General features: G+C 34.1%; 1 protein-coding gene across 2 annotated transcripts in view; it reads right to left on the bottom strand.

Annotated features, from left to right (window-relative positions):
• The window catches only part of KIAA0825 (KIAA0825 ortholog), a 244,310-nt gene that overhangs the window by 135,846 nt on the left and 87,403 nt on the right, over positions 1-21,061 (bottom strand). The window contains exons 9-10 of one of the 2 annotated variants that reach the window (XM_017880119.1): positions 17,484-17,652; positions 13,837-14,506 (exon numbers count right to left, since the gene is read on the bottom strand). In XM_017880119.1, the coding sequence (XP_017735608.1) occupies positions 13,837-14,506; positions 17,484-17,652 (839 nt within the window). Of the gene's footprint in view, positions 1-12,767; positions 14,507-17,483; positions 17,653-21,061 lie in introns of those variants that run through there. The other variant, XM_017880120.1, reaches the window with a different exon arrangement.

Genomic DNA, 21,061 nt, shown 5'->3' with positions numbered 1-21,061 from the left:
AAAAAAAAAAAAAAAAAAAAAAAAAAATATATATATATATATATTTAGCATAACTTTACATGGTGCACTAAAGACTATACAAAAAGTAAAAATACTTTAATATGTTTTCAAATTTTCAGTTTTTCTCTTTTTTCCTGTTTCCACAATGTAAATCTAGGCCCTTTTCACATTATCTCCTAACTGGTAAATAAATGAATTCCCTATAATGGTTCCTTGAACAATCTAAACAATCTCAATTTTATCACTTCTTTCTCCTTGCTAATACTGAGGAAACACATTCCAGGCTTTCATAAAGCTTTAATTTTCACAAATGTATATTATTTCTGAAGCAAAGAAAAACAAACCAGGCTCCAGAAATGCTCCTGGTGTACATTTTGGAAGTGAATCCACTTCTCTGGTCCCATTCCCTCCCTCGTGAACATAGAACCTGGTTGTCTTCCTTGACTGAGAAGGACCTTGGTGAGACCCCACTGTCCTACAAATCAGGACACATGTCCTCGCCTGAATAGAACGTTGTTGACAGGAATGTCTCACCTCTGCTTTAGCTCTTCCCATAGCACTAATACTACTTCTCCATCATCTGACAATATCATTCTTGCTTCCATACTCATGCTCATGACTGAAACATTATTACTTCCCTTCTTGGTTGCCTTAGAGAAGACCAATACAAGAACCTCTCCGATCTTTCCCAAGGGTTCCAAAGGAAAGTCCTGCCACTTGGGAAGCAAATATGAATATCTTCCTAAGGAAGAAGAGCCTACTCTGCATTCTCCAATCTTGGCCATCTTCCAGGAAGCTCAGAGTGCTCAGAGCTAGACTTCATCTTTAGTTCAAAGTAGCAAGGCACAGGCCGGGCGCGGTGGCTCAAGCCTGTAATCCCAGCACTTTGGGAGGCCGAGACGGGCGGATCACGAGGTCAGGAGAGCGAGACCATCCTGGTTAACACGGTGAAACCCCGTCTCTACTAAAAACTACTACAAAAAACTAGCCGGGCGAGGTGGCGGCGCCTGTAGTCCCAGCTACTCGGGAGGCTGAGGCAGGAGAATGGCATGAACCCGGGAGGCGGAGCTTGCATTGAGCCGAGATCCGGCCACAGCACTCCAGCCTGGGTGACAGAGCGAGACTCCGTCTCAAAAAAAAAAAAAAAAAAAAAAAAAGTAGCAAGGCACTGAAAGAGCATGCAGCAGAAGAAGCCTATGACTCCAGCCTGTGTATCAAGGACAATGATCATTGATATGGACCCAAAATGCAGACGGACCTAAGAGAGAAAGGGGCTCAATTCGATCAGCTTAAAATTGCTCTACTTCCAACAAAGCACATAAAGAGGTGATTATCAGAGCCCTTAAGATATCTTAAATAAGGCGTTTGTTGACAGGATCACATTTCTCCTTGTTTTTTCATTGTAAGTAACAAGAAAGAAGCAAATTTGAGCAATAAATGGGAATTTTGTATATGAATAAAGGCTGTCTTAGCCGTATACTGAATTACCTCAAATAGGTAGAGGGACAACAGACAATTAGCTGGAGTGAACGCTGTGAAGCACCTCTCTGTAATCATTAGCTGAATGTGCTCTCACTCACACCAAGCAAGAGGATCAAAGCAGCCATGATAGTTGCTTAGTGGGCCCAGATGCCCAGTTTTATCAAAGTGAAACTTAAATGCTTGGAATTCCCTTGCAGGCTAGAAGACTCCAAAAGGCTTATGATAAATTAGGGAAATAGCCTGTGCTCCTTTATTTGTGTCCCAAGTGGCATGAGTGATTCCAAAATGGTATTAAATAATCTTATTTTTGTGAGTGATTCAACATGAAGGCCAGATTTTATCTTAGCATGTGTAAATTCTAGCTATTGAAAAAAAGTACATATCTGTTCTTTCCCAGAGAAATTACAAATCTTTATTAACATAGGCTGCCTGATTAGAATTCTCCTATATTTATTATAAATCTAAGTTAACATTTAGAATTATGCCCATGTGATTTTTTTTTTTTTTCGGAGATGGAGTCTTGTTCTGTCACCCAGGCTAGAGTGCAGTGGCGTAATCTCAGCTCACTGCAAACTCTGCTTCCCAGGTTCAAGCAATTCTCCTGCCTCAGACTCCCAAGTAGCTGGGATTACAGGTGCATGCCACCATGCCTCACTAATTTTTGTATTTTTAGTAAAGATGGGGGTTTCACCATGTTGGCCAGGATGGTCTCGAACTCCTGACCTTGTGATCCGCCCTCCTTGGCCTCCCAAAGTACTGGGATTACAGACATGAGCCACCGTGCCCAGTTCACCCATGTGATATTTTAAAAAGTTAATCTCAGGCCAGGCACGGTGGCTCACACCTGTAATCCCAGCACTTTGGGAGGCTGAGATGGGTGGATCACTTGAGGTCAGGAGTTCACACCAGCCTGGCCAACACAGTGAAACCCTATCTCTACTACAAATACAAGAAAATTAGCCAGGCTTGGTGGTGTGTGCCTGTAGTCCTAGCTACTGGGGAGGCTAAGGCATGGGAATTGTTTGAACCCAGAAGGCAGAGGTTGCAGTGAGCCGAGATGACACCACTGCACTCCAGCCTGGGTGGCAAAGAGAGACTCTGTCTTTAAAAAAAAAAAAAAAAAAAAAGTTAATCTCATAAGTCTTCATCCCTTTATTTCATGGGGATATCAACCTAAAATATCTGAAAGGCCAATTTTCAAGATTAAATCAGTTATGGCAGAACTAAGAGCATAAAATATGTCAGCCCCCCTACATCACCAATAAAGATTAGATGACTCAAATGGTGAAAACATAGATAACTAAGCAACACTCATTTGATGACTATGAAAGCTAATTACATTCAGATTCTTTTACAACTAGTATGAAGACGGCTACATCTGTCTTTTTTTCAAAGATTTGTCTTAAATAAAAAACAAGGAAATAAAACTAACTGAATAGAGATTTCAAGTTATTAAAGAAAAAGGTCAAATTAATGGTAAAGATACTACATGTAAATAATAATTGCATGAGATAAATCCTAAAATAATTTACCAGAAAATTCTAATTTTATTACAAGATTTCAAAACAGACACTTTGCTATAATGTTGAGTCATTCTACCTCATGACATTTAATACTACTTTTTGGAGGTTCTGTCCTCTTAGCACAGCTGGCAGCATGTCAGTCTCATAAACTGAAAGTCCTGAGTTAATATTACTTCCTTGGGTTTGAAAAATACATTTAGCTATCAGCAATCAATCTATTGACTCTTGTCTCCAAGTAGCATTTGCTACCAGTGGGAAAATACTCCTTATATTCTAACTACTATTGCACACTTCATACTTGCTAATTAGCACTTAATTTTCCCTTTGCTTAGGGAATAATGATTATTGCCTTCACCTAATACAACAAAGGGCCAAAGGGCTACCTTTAACAATCAATTTTTAAAAATTAGCCAGTGATCAATAGGTACTACCCATCCACCATGAAAGCCTTACCTAGTCTATCAGGATATACTGTGTTAACCACTACAATTTTTCAAGACCTGTTGGAGATAGTTAACTTTAATGATAACATAAATGCAGGCTAGCTACTTTGATTATTTTAAGAACTAAAAAACTGAACACTTTGACCTGTGGTAAGAAAATTTCCATCATTGAAAAGTTTAAAACTTGCATACTAAATGATTACGATGTGATTTAGAATATTTAACATAAGATGACAAAAGTGAGATATTAATTCCTATTGAAGAGGCAAAGCACAAACTATGGAAGTGAATATGGAATTTTTTCACTTTTATATTATTTAAATTTGTAGAGAGATAGTCTAGTAATGTGTGATCATTTTTCCCTCAATAAAGGAAGTGATTACAAAAGGGTGAAAGTTGGCTTCTAAATTTTGTCCATGATTTTCAATGGCAGGTTCTGATTTGGAGACAAAACTATTAAATATACTTTTAAAAAATATATATTTACAAATCAGGGCATATAATTGCTTTAAATGTTATTTCATTTTTACTGAATCATGTAAATGTCATAATGGAATGGATTAATAAAGTAGGTTCTCTATCTTTGGATAGAATATACTTATAAAAATGAAGTTGTGGCCTGAAGACACACTGTACTTCATTGGAATAAACCAGTTTCAGTACAAATTTATGAAATATGGATTGTAATTCTTATTATGATGACCAAAATCTAGACATTTGAGGTGATAACAATGAATTTACATGTGCATAGAACTCATAATTGTATGTACATTACGATATACTAATATCATCATACACAAAATACCAAAAAAATGAATATTATGACTAGTTAAGAAAATGAAGTCAAAATATCTTCTAGTCTCAAAAGGAGTAATAAAAATATTATCCAAATTCTCAAATTCTTATTTTGAATTAAATATATTTTATTAAAAACTGACAGAATGGCCGAGTGTGGTGGCTCACACCTGTAATCCCAGCACTTTGGAAGGCCAAGGCAAGCAGACGACGGGGTCAGGAGACGCAGACCATCTTGGTCAACATGGTGAAACCCCATCTCCACTAAAATACAAAAACTTAGCCAGGCTTAGTGGTGCGCACCTGTAGTCCCAGCTACTCGGGAGGCTGAGGCCAGGGGAATGAATCCCTTGAAGCCGGGAGGTGGAGGTTGCAGGAAGTTGAGACTGCACCACTGCATTCCAGCCTGGCGACAGAGCGAGACTCCATATCAAAACAAACAACAAACAAACAAACAAACAAACAAAAAAAACAAAAAAACCTGACAGACTATCAAAAATGATTTGGCCAAGGTAATTTAAAGAGGTGAATTAGCAAAATGATAGTTAAGAAAATTGAAAAATTCACACCAAACACTGACATATAAAATAAAGAAAGACAAAATAATGCAAATCTTGACTCAGTGACCTAGTCAATTCTCAAATTTTATTTGTGGTTAATGGGAATCCAATTAAAATCATACTTCTGAGAAATGGGAATTCAAAGAAATCATACTTCTGAGAAAAAAAAATGGAAAAGCCTAAGATTTAAGGCTTACTATACAAGGAAAAGCAGAAGAAAACAAAGTTCTGAACACAGAATTACGGTTAGGTTAAATCAGATATGAAGTAGTTTAATAAAATAAAAACAAGGCAACTTAGCAATTGTATATGTGGAAATTTTGAAGTAAATTTCCAAAGTAGAGCATGAAGAGATGCAGCATAAATCCCTCTAGCAATAACGTGCTCCTCTGATCTTAGTGATATTCAGTTTTAAGTGATGCCGATAACTATTGTAATAATGCTGTATTTATGACAGCATTCATCTAGTCAGTCTGTCCTGAAGACAGTGAACTTAAAAGTAGTATTCCTTTTTCTTTTTCATTTACTAATGATATACTTAGTTTTATAGGCACTAGTCACAGATCAATCCTTTTTTATGTCTCACTGTGGTATGTAATTTTTTTTTTTTTTTACTAACTGTATGTTTAAAATAATTAGTACTGCTGGATATAATCACTAATTTCCTAAAACTGCAAAAGGCAACTTAATATTTCTGCATAGCAGCTGTAATACACAATATTGCACAGAACTAAATTATTACAAACGGTGCCAGCAGTTTTCTATACACAGTACTTAAGATAATTATAAAAAATCATCTTCATTACTGCTTGCTAGAATTTTTTTTAACAGTTTAATTTGGATAGGTTACAAAATACATTCAAATCACACAGATATAATTACTGTACACCCAAGAAGCTATAAAATGTTCCCAACCAAATTCCTTTGACCCTGTTAATGTCTGTTCCTTGTTAATCTAAGGCAAACATTGTTTGTAGTGTGCATTTGTTTTAGAATATGAAAAAAAAGGGGGGAGTAAGGAAATCCCTTAACAGTTGTTATTGATTCCAGCATTTACTGACTGAGAGTTAAGTGCTGTTTACAAAACAGAACAGATGCAGATGCTGACAAAAAGGTAAACAATTGTTGCATGGCTTCCTGCCAGATTCTGAACCGATATATTAAACTCCAAGTGAAGCACATTTCCCCTATGGATTGCACTTATTGCCACTTCATTTCCTATGTGCTCCGTCTCTCTATTGCCGAGCCTGGCACTAAGCTATTTCCAGTTCCTTGCTGACCCCTGAGGCCTGGTGCTACCACACACAGCCATTAGAGAAGGGAATTGCATGTGTCTGACACGGCCTGAAACCAATTATTTGATATTTTCTTCAGAATGATGCCCAACTCTGTTGGGAATGAGCAATCATGAAATAATTTACCTCCTGATTTAATTTTTTCCTGCACAAATTAGTTGTAGACTGAGCTGGCTATACACAGCTGCCTGTGACATAGCTCTGTCTTATCAAGATGATACTTGAAATGAAGCAGGGGGGTCTGACTTGAATAGGTCAGGGAATCCTGCTTTAAAGAGGCATTGACAAGTTTATCACATATACTGATCACATGTACTCTCTGTTGATTGAAAATGACAGAACCTTAAAGAACTATCAGGGCAGCAGAGAAAACCACAAGGATGCAAACCTTATCAGGGTGTTTCATGTTTTTAAACAACTGTCTGATTTCTGGTTCCCTTTTTGTGTCCTAGCAACCTTGGTACATGAATAAAATTTAATAAAATACTAAAAGCAAACTCACATTGGTTCATGGCTGAGTGATCTTCACTAAATTTCCTATTTAGTAGCCCTGTTGTTAGTTATAGTTATAAATGTAAAGAAAGTATGTATTTTTCTGTAACTCAAATCCCTACAAACAGGTTTCATAAAAATAGAAAGGACTTAGACTTTATATTTTCTTGTCTCTGAGTCACAGAAACAAGGCAAAGCCTGAGAGGATCACTTGCCCATTAACACAGAAAGCTTCCAAAATTTGCATATGTTTAATCAAATAAAGATATTAAGACCAACTGCTTAAACTCAATAAAGACAGCACAAGTCTCTTTAGAGAAACTACTGGAGGTGAAGCTTCAATCAAATCTGTGCAGTAATAGCTTGTCCGTAAGTTCGAGCAAAGATTTGTGTCATTTTTACATACTGATTCCACATTCGAGTTTAGCTATTAAATCTTAAAGAGGCCGTGATTGCTGCATTTTCCTATTTCTCTCCAGGGTCCAGCCTCCACTAACTAGAACCATATACCATAACTGGGAACTTTATGGCTTTTGTGATCATGACTAAGAAAAATTATAAGAAAAATGCCCATTAAAAGTACACCCTCTTCAGATAGCTGAAGGGTTACTGTTTTATTGCACTACAAAAAGAATGTTAACAATGATGATTATAATTGATTTCAGTATGGTTTGGGAAAAAAGGTGTATGAGGGCACTATAAAACAATTTAACAATATAGCTTTCTTTGACAACGATCATCATAAAATTTGGAGGCAATTTCTCTTCTTTTCAGAATAGATTATTGTCCACTCCAATAATTACACCATGTTGTGCCTTTTGCTAGTGAAAATGCTAACACTAAAATTTTAACTTAATTTCTACCTTGAAGGACAAACAGTATAAAGCCATTTATTCTAGATGAGCTCAGTAAGACCATGTTATAGAATTCTAAGTATCAAAACTTCATATTACTTAGTCTTTTTTATTTCACTGGCATCGTAATTTCAAAGGCCATATTAGATTCTCATTTCTGACTTGCACTTACCTGCTAACTTGGGTACTTATTGTTCTGTTACAAAAGAGACTAAACTAGAAATAGGGTAAACTATACTTTTCTAAATAATAGACAAGGGTTTCCTGTCTTTATTCAGTGTTGAAAAGGAGTTGTGAAAGCAAACATTGACAGGTTTTGTTTTTGATTGAGACAACAACATAGTTATTCTACATCATTTTAAGTAACTTTTCATTTCCTTACATGTGCAATTTTAGATCTCCATTTAGATAGCCCAACCATCATGTTCTTATGAGTGTTTTGGTAAGACTAGAAGCAAATTAAAAATATGTGTATAAACAGAGGAATCGAAATGCAATTTTAAAAATGGCAGAGGCAAAATAATTTCTGACTAGAAATCCGTAATAACTTTTAAACATTTTAAAGCTAAGGATTATTTTCTCATTTTCAAGTGTGGCATGCAGAGGAATGATTGGTTTAACTCTCAAAAGTTGCTAGCAGTTGCTCCTGTATAAATGTCTGTGCAGAGAAATCAGTCTATATTCAGAAAATGTAATTTCAGACCAAGATTTTTAACAGTCCTAAGTGTAAAAGACACAGATTTCCCCTGTTGTGGACTGAATGTTTGTGTCCCTCCAAAATTCTTATGTTAAAATCCTAAGCCCCAGGGTGGTGGCATTTGGAGGTAGGGCTTTGAGAGGGATAGGTGATGAGAGTAGAGCCCTCATGAATGGGATTAGTGTCCTTATAAAAGAGACCACAGAGAACTCCCTTGCCCCTTCTACCACGTGAGGACACAGAGAGAAGACTGCCTTTATAAACCAAAAAGTAAGCCTTCACCAGACTTTAATTCTACTTAGCTTGTCCAAACCACAGATTCTGTATCTATAAAATAGGGACAATACCCAACTTTTCAGAGTTGGCTTCAGTATACTTTTTCATCTTTCATGATATCAGCATTCAAATGGTCAGAGCTACTTGAGTGGAAGAGAGAACAGAGTGGATTTTGATTGGCCTGCTTTCCAATAGTGATCTTGTGTCTCCCTAGTCAAGAAGTCTATCGTCTCTTTGGTTTGAGGGACTTCGTTATCTTGAAGGATCTTTTCATTCCTTGAGGGATTCATTTCCCTCATCTCCAATCTTCCTTAACCAAAAGAACAAGGGACTATGAAAAAAAAAAAAGGTGCCTTAGAGGTGATTCAGATCAACCTTTCATCCAGAGCAGATTTTAGGAATCTTTCAAATATTCAAAGGTGTTTATCATATTCTCTTAAGTCGTCCTTTTCGACCTAACAATAACCTCAAGAAAATTAAAGATAGGATATATGAGGGTCATGGAGTTTATCCTAGAATTTAAATCTCCTAATTCTATCTTTTCATATTAAAATACAGAGGATTTATTTAACTGAAATTTACCATATATAAATAATCTTTTCTTTTTTGAACATTGAGAAATGTAGCATTTACTTAAATCCATAGAAATATAATTTTAAAAGTAAAATTAATTTGATCACATAACTAGTCCAAATATAAATATAGTAAAATGTTACAATATAAGAATGGCACTGGTTCTCCTGAAACGTAGATGATATGTGTACAATTGTATATATGGATCTAACTTTCCAGATAATTCCAAATTAGGTTATAATCAAAATGCTAATTGCTAATTTCTAGCTTTTTGAAAGCTGTTCTGACTATAAAGCCTTATAAGCTAAATGAAAAAAATATTATAGCATAAACCTTTATGAAATAATAATTTTCCTAACATTAGAGAAACTAGCCGGGTGTGGTGGCTCACGCCTATAATCCCAGCACTTTGGGAGGCCAAGGTGGGTGGATCGCCTGAGGTCAGGCATTTGAGACCAGCTTGGGCAGAATGGTGAAATCCCGTCTCTACTAAAAATACAAAAATTAGCTGGGCATGGTGGCAGGCATCTGTAATCCCAGCTACCTGGGAGGCTGAGGCAAGAGAATTGCTTGAACCCAGGAGGCAGAGGTTGCAGTGGGCAGAGATTGTGCCATTGTACTCCAGCCTGGGCAACAGAAGGAGACTTTGTCTCAAAAAAAAATAAATACATACAAATAAATTAGAGAAACTATACAAGAATACAGATGAACAAAATCGGCTATTGAGAAAGTCTTGCTTCTTAAATCACTCTGGAAACTTTGTAAGAGTATCTGTAAGAACAATATTGTTCTCTTCTATAAAAGATCATCAAATCAAAAAGATCCTGTAATATTTATGTTAACATTATTTCATCTTTTTTTCAAATAACAAAACATACAAGCGTTACACTTCTAAATGTATTGTAATATTAAAGCAGCATATGCTCTCTAAGAAACAAAACATTCAAAACTGAATATAAAGGAGAAAAAAAGTTACCATACAATACCAAGTTGTGGATTAAGTCTAATGATAAGCTTATATGTAAATAAAATTTTCTGTATGGTACCTTATCACAGAAAAATGGCTAGAGAGATTGTCACCATATTTTAAATATATGTACTCGAAAACCTGAATTAGTGGCAGACAATGCACTCTGGGGTGCCCAGGGAAATACAATCACCGGAAAGGCCAACTGGTAGAATAACATAGCACACCATGGCACAGATAGCACAGCATAGCATAGCCCAGCATAGCATAGCATAACATAGCATAGACGAGCATCGTAAAAACTATCCCCAGTGAGTGTCTAAGTTAATAACACTAGCAAATCATAACTGGGTTCTGAATCATTATCAATAAAAAAGAAAAGCAAAACACTGAATCAGTGTAGAAGACAGAAATAATGTAACGATTAAAAAAGAAAATGTGGCCAGGCACAGTGGCTCACACCTGTAACCCCAGCACTTTGGGAGGCTGAGGTGGGTGGATCACCTGAGGTCAGGAGTTGGAGACCAGCCTGACCAACGTGGCGAAACCCCATCTCTACTAAAAATACAGAATTAGCCGGGCATGGTGGTGCATGCTTGTAATCCCAGCTACTTGGGAGGCCTGACGCAGGAGAATCGCTTGAACCCAGGAGGCGGAGGTTGCAGCGAGCCGAGATCGTGCCATTGCACTCTAGCCTGGGCAAGAAGAGCAAAACTGCAACTCAAAAAAACAAAAAAAGTAAAAGTGGTAAATTATTTTTAATGCTAACTATCATGCTGTTTTGCACAGCTTTTGACACAGAGTTTAGTGGCATATCAAGCTGATATACCAAATAATTGCAAACACAGAAATCTCCTTTCTTTGGCTTATTATCTGTGTAGACTTGGAAAACATTTACCTCTCTGAATCTCAGTATTCTCATATATGAAGTGTAAATAATATAAAAGGCTATTCAGAAGATTAAGTGAATCCAAATATGTAAAGGCTTGTAAAGTCTTATACATATAATAAGTAATCGAATTAGACAGACAGACAGATAGATAGATGGATAGACAGATAGATAGATAACAGATGGGTAGATGGAAAATGTATAGGCCATTCTGGAAAGAACAACCAATTCTTAACCTAAGTACAAAATCAGAAGCAACTAAAGATTGAATAGATCCAAACTGCCTTAGCTCATTAAGGTATAAGCATGGAAAGGCAAGACATTAGCTCATTAAGACTATAGCATACATACAAAGCCTGCTTAAAATCACTAAATAGAAATTATAATCATTTCAATCATATACATTTAGATTAGGATTATTTGAATTTAAATAAATTAAAATTTATTTTAAATTATTTAAATAGTTTGGAGAAGAAGCAAACAATGACTACACTGAAGTTGAAAAAGTATACAGAGGATTCAGAGAAATGTTTTTAAAAGAAATGTGCTATTTCTATCCTGTTTTGCAGTCAGTAGATTATAGCAACACAGGAAGGGCTCTGAGTCAGACAGATAATGAGTTTGAATCCTGGCTTCACTCTATGACCTAGAGCAAATTACTTAACATCTCTATGTCTTAGTTTCCTCACTGTAAAGTGGAGATAATAAATAATGGTATCTACCTTGTTTGGTAGGTTAGAAGGTTTAAATGAGATAATGCACATCAATGTGTGAGTCAATACATGTTGCTGTTACTTAAGGATTGTCCTTTCTATAATTTCAGGTAAAATAGAAAGATTTCATGAGCATAAAGATACAGACATAGATTAAAGATAATATAATACAACCCATTCAAGCCATTGTTGCTCATCTCAAAGATGTATTTCCTTAATAAACAAAACATGATCATTGGTCAAATATTAGTGAACAACAGCTGATCTGTTGAGTTAGTTTAGCAGGTCTCATACGGCAGCAGCAGTAGCGACTAATTTAGTTTTCTTCCCCTTACCGTGTCTAGCACAGAACACGGTAGCTGCTCAATGCCTTTCTTATGGTAGGTGGTCAATACAGCTGAACTGAATTTATTTGCAGGCAGCCCACTTGAACAGTGTTTGAAATTTCTTTTACAGGTGACAGATCATTTAATTCTACACTTGTAAGACAAGGCCCAATAGCATGGTGCTTGAGAACATGGGTCCCAGAAATAGAAAGATCTGCATATGAATTCCAAGTATCAATCCTGATTTCATACAACATGATCAGGGCAAGTTAATCTTTCTAAGTTTCTTTCTGTGTTCATGAAATTGGGATAATAGGAATGGGTTGTCATTAGCACAGCGCTTGGCATATGGAAAGTGCTCACTTAACTATTGTTTTATACCAAAGTTCAGATAAAGGAGCTTGGGAAAGATTCTATGCACCTACCCTTATGGAAAATGCTTCAAATTCTGGTGTTAAAGAGGACACATATAGTTTTCTCTCATGAATGAGAAAACACTTCAATATCAGCCCTAAAGACTCCATAGCAACTTACACACATTTTCAACCATATGGATCTTTTCTTCTGTTATAAACTATATTTAGCACATATAAAACTTTCGTATTGAAAAGACTTTACAAGTAAGCTGGATTTTATTTCAGAGAATATAAAAATTTTAGAAAACAAGTGCACTAATGAGATGCATTTAAAAATTTATGTGTTAACAATTAAAATAAAAGTCTATTTGCTTTGAGCAAAATCATAATGTTCCTAAATTAACTGACTTTGTATTTTGCCATAACCGAATTTGGCAGATGCATCTCTCTTCTGCAATGTGATATAGCTTCTGGAGGAAAATTAAAATTTTAAGACAAAATATTAAACAGTTTGAAGTTTCATATATCACGTTAATTTGGTCATCTGAAATTTTATTAATGAAGATATGCACAAGTATAGGCAGCTATAGGAATTTTTAAAAGATGATTGTAAATTCAAAGATCCATAATAATTCACTAAATAATAATTTTCAAATACTTAAGCCATATAGTTTATGAACTTATTCAGAAATATACCACAGATTTTATATGAAAGCATAACTAATGATAATCTTAGAAATAATCCTATTTTTACCCTGATTTTTCTCCACTGGTAGGAAAATTACAGCCACAACAAGAAAAGTTATTAATGATCACAATACTTCTTTCCCTTTCTTTCCTGTTTTTTCCTTTACCTTATGAATAAAATAGAAATTTCCAAACTATCTTTTATTTGTATACATCCTTATAGAAAAAATAGTAGAGAAACTTTTAAAATAGCTCTAGTTAAAATGTTATACCTTCCTAATCAATTACAATACCAATTTTATAATTATAGTATTTCATAGTTGCTCATTATTAGAGTTGACTAACTAAAATATTACAACTTTTAAATTTCCAATTTTAGTTACTGCAAATTTCAGCAAATTTTCAATAATTCTTTTTACCTAATAATGCTTTGGCTTTGGAAGATACAATAGATTAAAAATCATACTTTTCTGAGTTACGTATATAACTAAATGTACATATACATAACTGAGTATATATGCTTATTATATATGTGTATATTTAATAAGCAGATAAAGAAGCTTATATGTGTATAAGCGTATATACTCAGTTATATATATGTGTGTATACACACACAGTTTCACAAATACTGTTTGTCATATGCAATCAAGAGAAATTAAACTCTTATTTGAAATATTTTTGGCTTATATTTCCAATATCTTTAACAATTTAACAAGAAAGAAAATACTTCTATAACTATAATTATAGAAAAAAATGCATAAGAGAAATGTATACTGCAAAATTTCATTACATTCATTTACTAATTTTCAAGTTTGCAGTGAGATTTAACCAAATAGAAAAAATCTTAGAAAATTAAAAATATTAAAAGACTTAAGTCAAACCAAACAAAAATTTTAAATGTCACTAACCCAAAGCATGCACTGCTCCTCTATGCTTGCTGGAGCTCTTGCTTGTTTTAACCACACGAACAGCATTTTCTCTGAACTGCAGCTCACAAAAACTTTCAAGAAATTTTGCCATTTCTTCTGTAACAGTATCCAGGTAAGTTTCTTTAATGAATTTCACCGTTGAGGATGGAGCTAAAATTTCACATAGTGTGTTAAAATCCTCTTTTATTATTAAGTATAACTTAAGCATTGTACTTTGATATCCATGAACTATTACATCTAAATTTGAATCTCTGCTGTAAGAAGGAAAGCAGTTCTGCAGAAGATTAGCCAACAGTTTACTTTGTATGTTTTGGTATTTGATTATAACTTCTGATTCTGGATAAAGAAACAAGAGTTGTTGTAAGCACTGCTTTTTCAATAAAATTTTTTGCTGTGAATTGTTTATTTCATTATGGCTTTGTAATCTGCTCACTAAGAAGCGTCGAAGATGCAGTCTTATATCATCCCATATCGACTTGACATCCATAGAGGAATTATCTTCAACAGAATGAAGAGACGTCCTAGAGAGGAAATGGAAAGATGTTCCACTTAGAGTCGACGGGAACGAAACGCTGCTGTGGTAGGAGAGGTCCCAAAGTAAATCCAATATCATTTCTTCTTGATTTTGTTCGTTCTTCAACAAATCTTGCTAATGAAATAACATTAGAAATGTGATTAAGTGTAATAGAAAAAATGATTTCTATAGTCATATACAATTTCATAATTTCAGTTTGAAATCAATACTCTAAAATTCCTCATTTTTTTTTTTTGCATTTGAAATTTAACCAATTCAGATGTTTTAGAATGTTAACTTTTATGGTCTACTAAACTTTGCATTGTTTATTTCAAATCTAGCTGATTATCTTTTCAATTAGATTTCTAGACATCGTTTTTAGCCCTCATTGTTATCCACCCGATATACCCTGATCTGTACAAAACTGTGGCTTAAAATTCTAAATACAAATCTACAGTAAAATATTGATTGAAAAATGTATTCCTAAGACAAAATAAATTCAAGATCATGCCCCTAATTCCTGGTAGACAATTTTCATGCTTGAATGAGTATACTTATTATTATAAAACCCCAAATGAACATATAATACAATGCTTTAAAATCATTCTAGAATATAGATCTTTAAATATAGCATGTGCCTAGGGGTTACTAAGATATACCATTCTGAGAAGTAAATTTTAATACATTGAAAGATTTTAACTTTCATTTAAATTCCTTTTTGAGAACTGTGTTAAGAAAAATTTTACTTTGAAAATTAATCTGAGAATATTTCAATTCTCTCCAAAGAAATAACCCAAAATGAGAAAAACATACTCTCAGAATTGTTCCCCAAAAGATGATATGAAATTATTGCTTTATATTTTCTGTGCTGGCAGAAAACAATGGTGGGTGTAATTATGAATAGAAAGAGACAAAAAAATTACTTTTTTCTTGGACTTTGAATTAGACATACACATTCTTCTTCCATGCTGACTTTCCTAATTAAGTCTATTTTAGCTAATACTGAAATTAGTTTATATTCTCTAGGTACAAACAAGCTGATTACAAGAGAAATGAAAGCAAGGTCCAAGCGGCATAAAATCAGGCTGGCTTTGCAATTTCTTATTGATGAAGATACCAAAGGCATTATGTGTGATTCACAATTATGAACAATTCCTAGGCAAATTCCAGGAATTTTCTCTCATTCATTGTAAGCTTTGCAATGTCTAATGTTCTATCTGTAATAAATAATTATACCCAATAATTATACCAATAAATGCTTTTTAAGTATTTATACAAACATTTCCTGGTTTATTCATAATGATAACTCTTTGGCATATGTATTTGAAAACCCAATTTATACATAAGGACACTAAAATCAGGCATGCTTCAGTGACGTTTCAAAAGTCACATACAGTAAGGCACAGAATTATAGAATGGATCCCTGGCTTCTTTCTCTTCATCCACATTCTTTCTGCTATACTCCAGAGAGCCACAAAGTACACATGACCTCTGTGTAGCTTCTTTCTCTCTCTTCTTCTGCTGTTGAGTTATTTTGATACTTCTGGAAAAGAAAGGTCCTTAGATAGGACACATCAGCATTACTGTAAATTCTATAAAGCAAATGAATCATATTAGCGCCACTGCCTTGGTTTTTTAAAGTTGGTCAATAACTATAAATATTTGATTAAACAAATAATAATAGATTACAGAGGTCTAAAACATATGTTTAGTATGATTGCTTAAATTTTGAAAATAACTTCAGTGTATCTGCCATAATGAGGACCTCTGTTTCTTATTTAAATTGCTAGAAAATTAACAAAAAATTTTCTATGAAAAAAACAGATGTATGAAAAATGCCATCAGGACTGACATTTTTTGGCATGTAGAAACTTGATAATAAGGTCATTTAAATCTGGATCTGTTTTAATAATGTGGTTCCTTCCTTAAAATAACATGATCAATTATGTGAAAAAACCTAGGACTGGGACAAGCCTATCAGTCTAATGAATTTGAGAAAAACTAAGGTGGCCTTTGCCCTGCAGTGAATAGAGAATGACTTATGTGTGACAGATTAAAAGATAATTAAAAGCTTTTGCTTTTAATTAAATGAGAAAGCATTATTACATCATGGCTCTTAATAGAAAGTAAAGGAATAACTATATCCATATTTATTCTTCAAGGATCCACCTTCAGGAGATAATGGGTGAGAGCTTTCCTTAAAAGAATAAGGCTTCAGGGCACACAGTCTTCCTTTCTCTTCCTTTTATTACTTTGTAAACATTAAAGAGACATCTGAAATAATAACAACAGGCAAAAACTATTTTCATCTGATTCTGTCATCCTAAGCCATCTACAACCTCCAGATATTTTCCACATCTGCCTTAGTCAATGTTTGATGTTTAGACAAAAACAGTGCCTTTTATTCCCCCAAAATTAAATTAAAACCATAGCTATAGAAATTCTGCTTTCTAACAATTGTGCTGCTTCTCTGGGAATCTGTTTTTTGCAGGCTAGCCAGCCTTGGAGAAACAAGTGTGATAAAATAACTGTTCTTGTTGAAGGTTATAAAAACTTCTGGAGCATAGAGGGTGGTCAGTATCAAGAATGACCAACATAATAATTCCCCATCATTTAGTGGTCTTGCATAAATTGCTACCTTGATTGAAAGGAACTGGGTAAGACTGCAGGTTAGGAATGCAGGGAATAATAGTCAAGGCCGAATAGACACAATCGATGGGGATTTTATCATGCTTAATAATGAGCATACAAAAAATGAATAGTTGGGAATGGATAAAAAATATAATGAATAAGAACTTTTCTGGTAGACAGCTGTGATACACATCAATACATTTTGTGGTATTGATATGATATATATCATACCACAAATCACCCAGGAATCATAATATTTAATCTCCATTTACATAAAATTTTATTTTATTGATAAAATCATAGTTAAAATTAAAACAAATAGCTCAGTGGATTATATGGGGATATAGGAACATAAAACACAAACCCCTATGTATAGTAGGCTAATATGATCACTCAAATAAATATTTACATATAGAAATTGAATGAGTTGTATTCCCTGTTTACTCATCCCACTTCATGATAAAACAAAAATTCACTTTACCAGTGTTTTGAGAAATTTTATCAAGTCTCCATGGGAAATGAAAGATGACTTGGATGTCCTGTAATTATAGTTAGTTAGCCATTCAAAGCAGTCAGTTGTTGTTTGCAGCTGCACACCTGGACATTGTTTGTTAATTTCGGACTGTATCTCTTTAATGCAATGTTCTATGCTATAAAAAAGAGAAGAAAAAGTTATTTTGGCAGGATATAGATAATGGCTTTATTTCATAATATTACAGGCCCTGAAATCTTCATATGTGGTACCTGGTTTTGTACAATTTACAAATTCATTCGTATGATATGACAATAATAACAAAGAGACTATACATTCATAGTTGAAAACTGAGAGTTCGTATTTTCTGGCAGTAAAAAAAGTGATAGAGGAAATATAAAATAGCTACTCAGATGAACTAGAAATTCTTTTGTGTTGAAACAAAATTTAAGCATAGATGCAATTCGGTAATAGCCCTCTTGATAGGCAGTGGATGAAACGGAGAGATAAAACACTGAACATTGTAAATAGTAGAAATATACATTATCTACTAAGAGGTGAAGGACTATATAAATTATGAAAAACTTCAATCAGTGGAATAGTAAGGAGTCATGAAGTAGTTATAAAAGCTTATAATTTTAAAAGTTATAAAATATACAAGCTATATACACAACGTTACTACAGCCAAATACCTTTTCTTGCCATCCAACTGCACTACAAAAAACAGAAACAAAATTACTAAAATTGCATTTAAAAAATGACTGGAAGGAAATGAATCAAGGGGTTAATAGCAATTATATTTGGGTGGGTGTAATTAGATAAGTTTTAAATTTTACTTTTCCATATTTTCTAAATATTTATAAGGCATAAAATAAAATGCTTCATTCACCAAAAAAAGTAAATCAAGAACAGAAAAAAAATGTCCAGTTGAATCTTGCAATACGTATCTGTTTTAAAACTTCCATTCAATGTATCCTTCCTGTTGACAAAATAGCAGATATACTATGTTATTTTAATTTCCATATACCATTATGTGCATTGATGATTATAAATCTTTGTGCGGTAAACTGGTGACCTTTAGCAGAGTGCCATCTGCGGAGCCACAGGGATATGACATATTACTACCACCTGATGGCAGCATATCTAAACTTCAAGAAAGCTTTCAAACAGGCAAATTCCTTTGAAGTTGAAACACCTCACCAAAAATTGACAGCTATGCTTTTGTCTCTTAATCATATTAAGAAAGATTTGTTACCAAGAGGTAAAGTTAGTGTTTTGAAAAGGTAACTGCTATTAATTAAAGGTTCCATATGATAGACCCTGGTAGGCTTTAGAAACCAAGCGCTTATTAAAATAGATGTCATATGAAAGACTCTTTGAAATTTATCCAGGTGTGGGTTGCCTATAAAACACACACTGTAAAAGTTTAAGTAAAACTTTTCAGGAGATTGCTGAGCACGAGTGAATTCAAACTAAATTACCTTGAAACAAATACATTCTGAGAATCAAAGAGCCTTTTCATGAAAACAAAGAACTTAAAAGAAAAACAATACCTCCTCTGGCCACAGGCCACTCAGTTTCCTGATGGGACAGCCATATTCAGGAATACCAGTTCTACGTCTGAGAAGAGATCGGCATGTATTTTCTTAACTTATGTAAGTACTTCTATGGACTGAGAAACACAATGCCCTAAGCATACACCTTGACTCTAGGGACTCTTTATCAAAGGTTTTTATTATAGCATCCTCATGTATCTCATTCAGTGAAACCGAATAGATTACAGCAATGTGAATTGGAAAGGCTCAGCAGCTAGTCTACCTAAATCTGTTTCAATGAGGACTCAGATTTTAGGCTAATTTCTAACATCTGAATCGGGGCAGAAGCTAACAACTACAATTTATAAATAGGGTAAAGCCTTTAGAGGGCTAGATATTTTAGTAATTTGTCCAAACACTGACAAAGGGATTGAGTGGATGCATTTCAGGGGACCTCCCTCATTGATACAAACTAAGACAGATAAACTTCATTTTAAAATCATTTTGTCACAAATCATAAAACGTCAGAACTAATTATCTACACCTGAATTTTTTTTAGTTGGCTATCTTGTCTGCCACTCACCAATGCCTATACATCTTGTTCTAAAAACTTAATCATCTGAAGTCTAGATATTTCTTGTCCAATTGTTATACAAATATTTTCAGAATTTATGATAAATGTCAGTTTGGTATGTAATCTGACAATTTATCTTCTTTAATCAAGGTCAAAATAAAATATAATTTAATTTTCACCATTTAAATGTTTTCAAATGTTATCTTTCAAATGCTACACATCCTTCAGGATTATAAACATAGGTAGTAAAAGTGTACGGAAATGCACTGGAATGATCAGCCGCACCCTCTGGCAGAGTGGGGATGGAAGTGGGATGAAATTGGGGAGAGGTACATAGAGAGCTTTAGCTATACTAGTAATGTTTTATTTCTTAAACTAGATGGTGGGCACAGGACTATTTGTCATACTACTCTATGCCTTTTCATATGTCTCAACATTTCTTAATAAATTTGAACCCCAATGTGCTTTAATTATAATGACTCTGAATTAGCTAAGTTAATGATGTGTGCAAGTGGATGCATTACTGAGAGGCTGTGTATAAATCAATTTATAAAGCATTTTTAAAATGCAATATGGAGTATGCTTTTTAAAAAAGATATCTATGGTAATTTTCTCATTCAACATCCACTCCCAGATTCCCTGACTGTAAAAATTGCTTATTGAATGAAGGCATTAAATTTGACAAACATTAGCTGAATGTTAAATATGTGGTAGGCATTGTGATATATACTAGGGAACCCAATGTGAATAAGACGTTGTCCTGTCCCTAAAGGAATTCTGTCTAGTGAAAGAGATAAACCTGTAAATAAACAACTACAACACAGTAAGACTTGATAAGGAGTGTGTACAATGTGCTAAGGGAGTACACAGGAGGGAGCCACTAAAAGTGCCTGTGGGAGGTGTAAAAACGTTTTTCCTTGTAGAAGAGGAGATTATATGCAAGGATGTTGCTGTAAGAACATTAGTAGAATCACTCTACTTAAAATTCCCTGACACCTCCCCCCTCAGAAGTCAGTACTCGTCATCTAACCTCACTGTTGTCTCACTTTAAAACTATATTTATTTGAAGAATAAGAAATATGAATTTATTTTTATGGTCACTACTACATTCATGCATGTGTGGATGTATGTGTGTATGTATGTATGTACCATCTCACTTCCAAAAAGGCTGAGATGTCCTACTATTGGACAGACTGCATTAAATAATAATAATAGTCCAAGAGCTGATTAATATTGAACTGGTACAGTTGGAGATAGGATGAGATACTGAAAAACAGAAGAGGATAATGATAAAATCTTGAAACTTCAGCTTATTATAAAGTTCTTACAAGATTTCAAAAGTATTATCCAGTCACAAAATAGTTAAAAGGAAAAAAGTATGTTCCATTGATAAATTACGAGAACTTTTAAATAAAAGATTGTAGAAAACACACATATGGCTTTCATGGAATGTTAGAATACAAAATTTTATTTCTTAA

This window comes from Rhinopithecus bieti, unplaced genomic scaffold, assembly GCF_001698545.2.
Source record: "Rhinopithecus bieti isolate Rb0 unplaced genomic scaffold, ASM169854v2 scaffold_12189, whole genome shotgun sequence".
In the NCBI taxonomy this organism is placed as follows: domain Eukaryota; kingdom Metazoa; phylum Chordata; class Mammalia; order Primates; family Cercopithecidae; genus Rhinopithecus; species Rhinopithecus bieti.
Note: the sequence above shows the minus strand (reverse complement) of the source record. Positions and strands in the feature narration are given on the sequence as shown.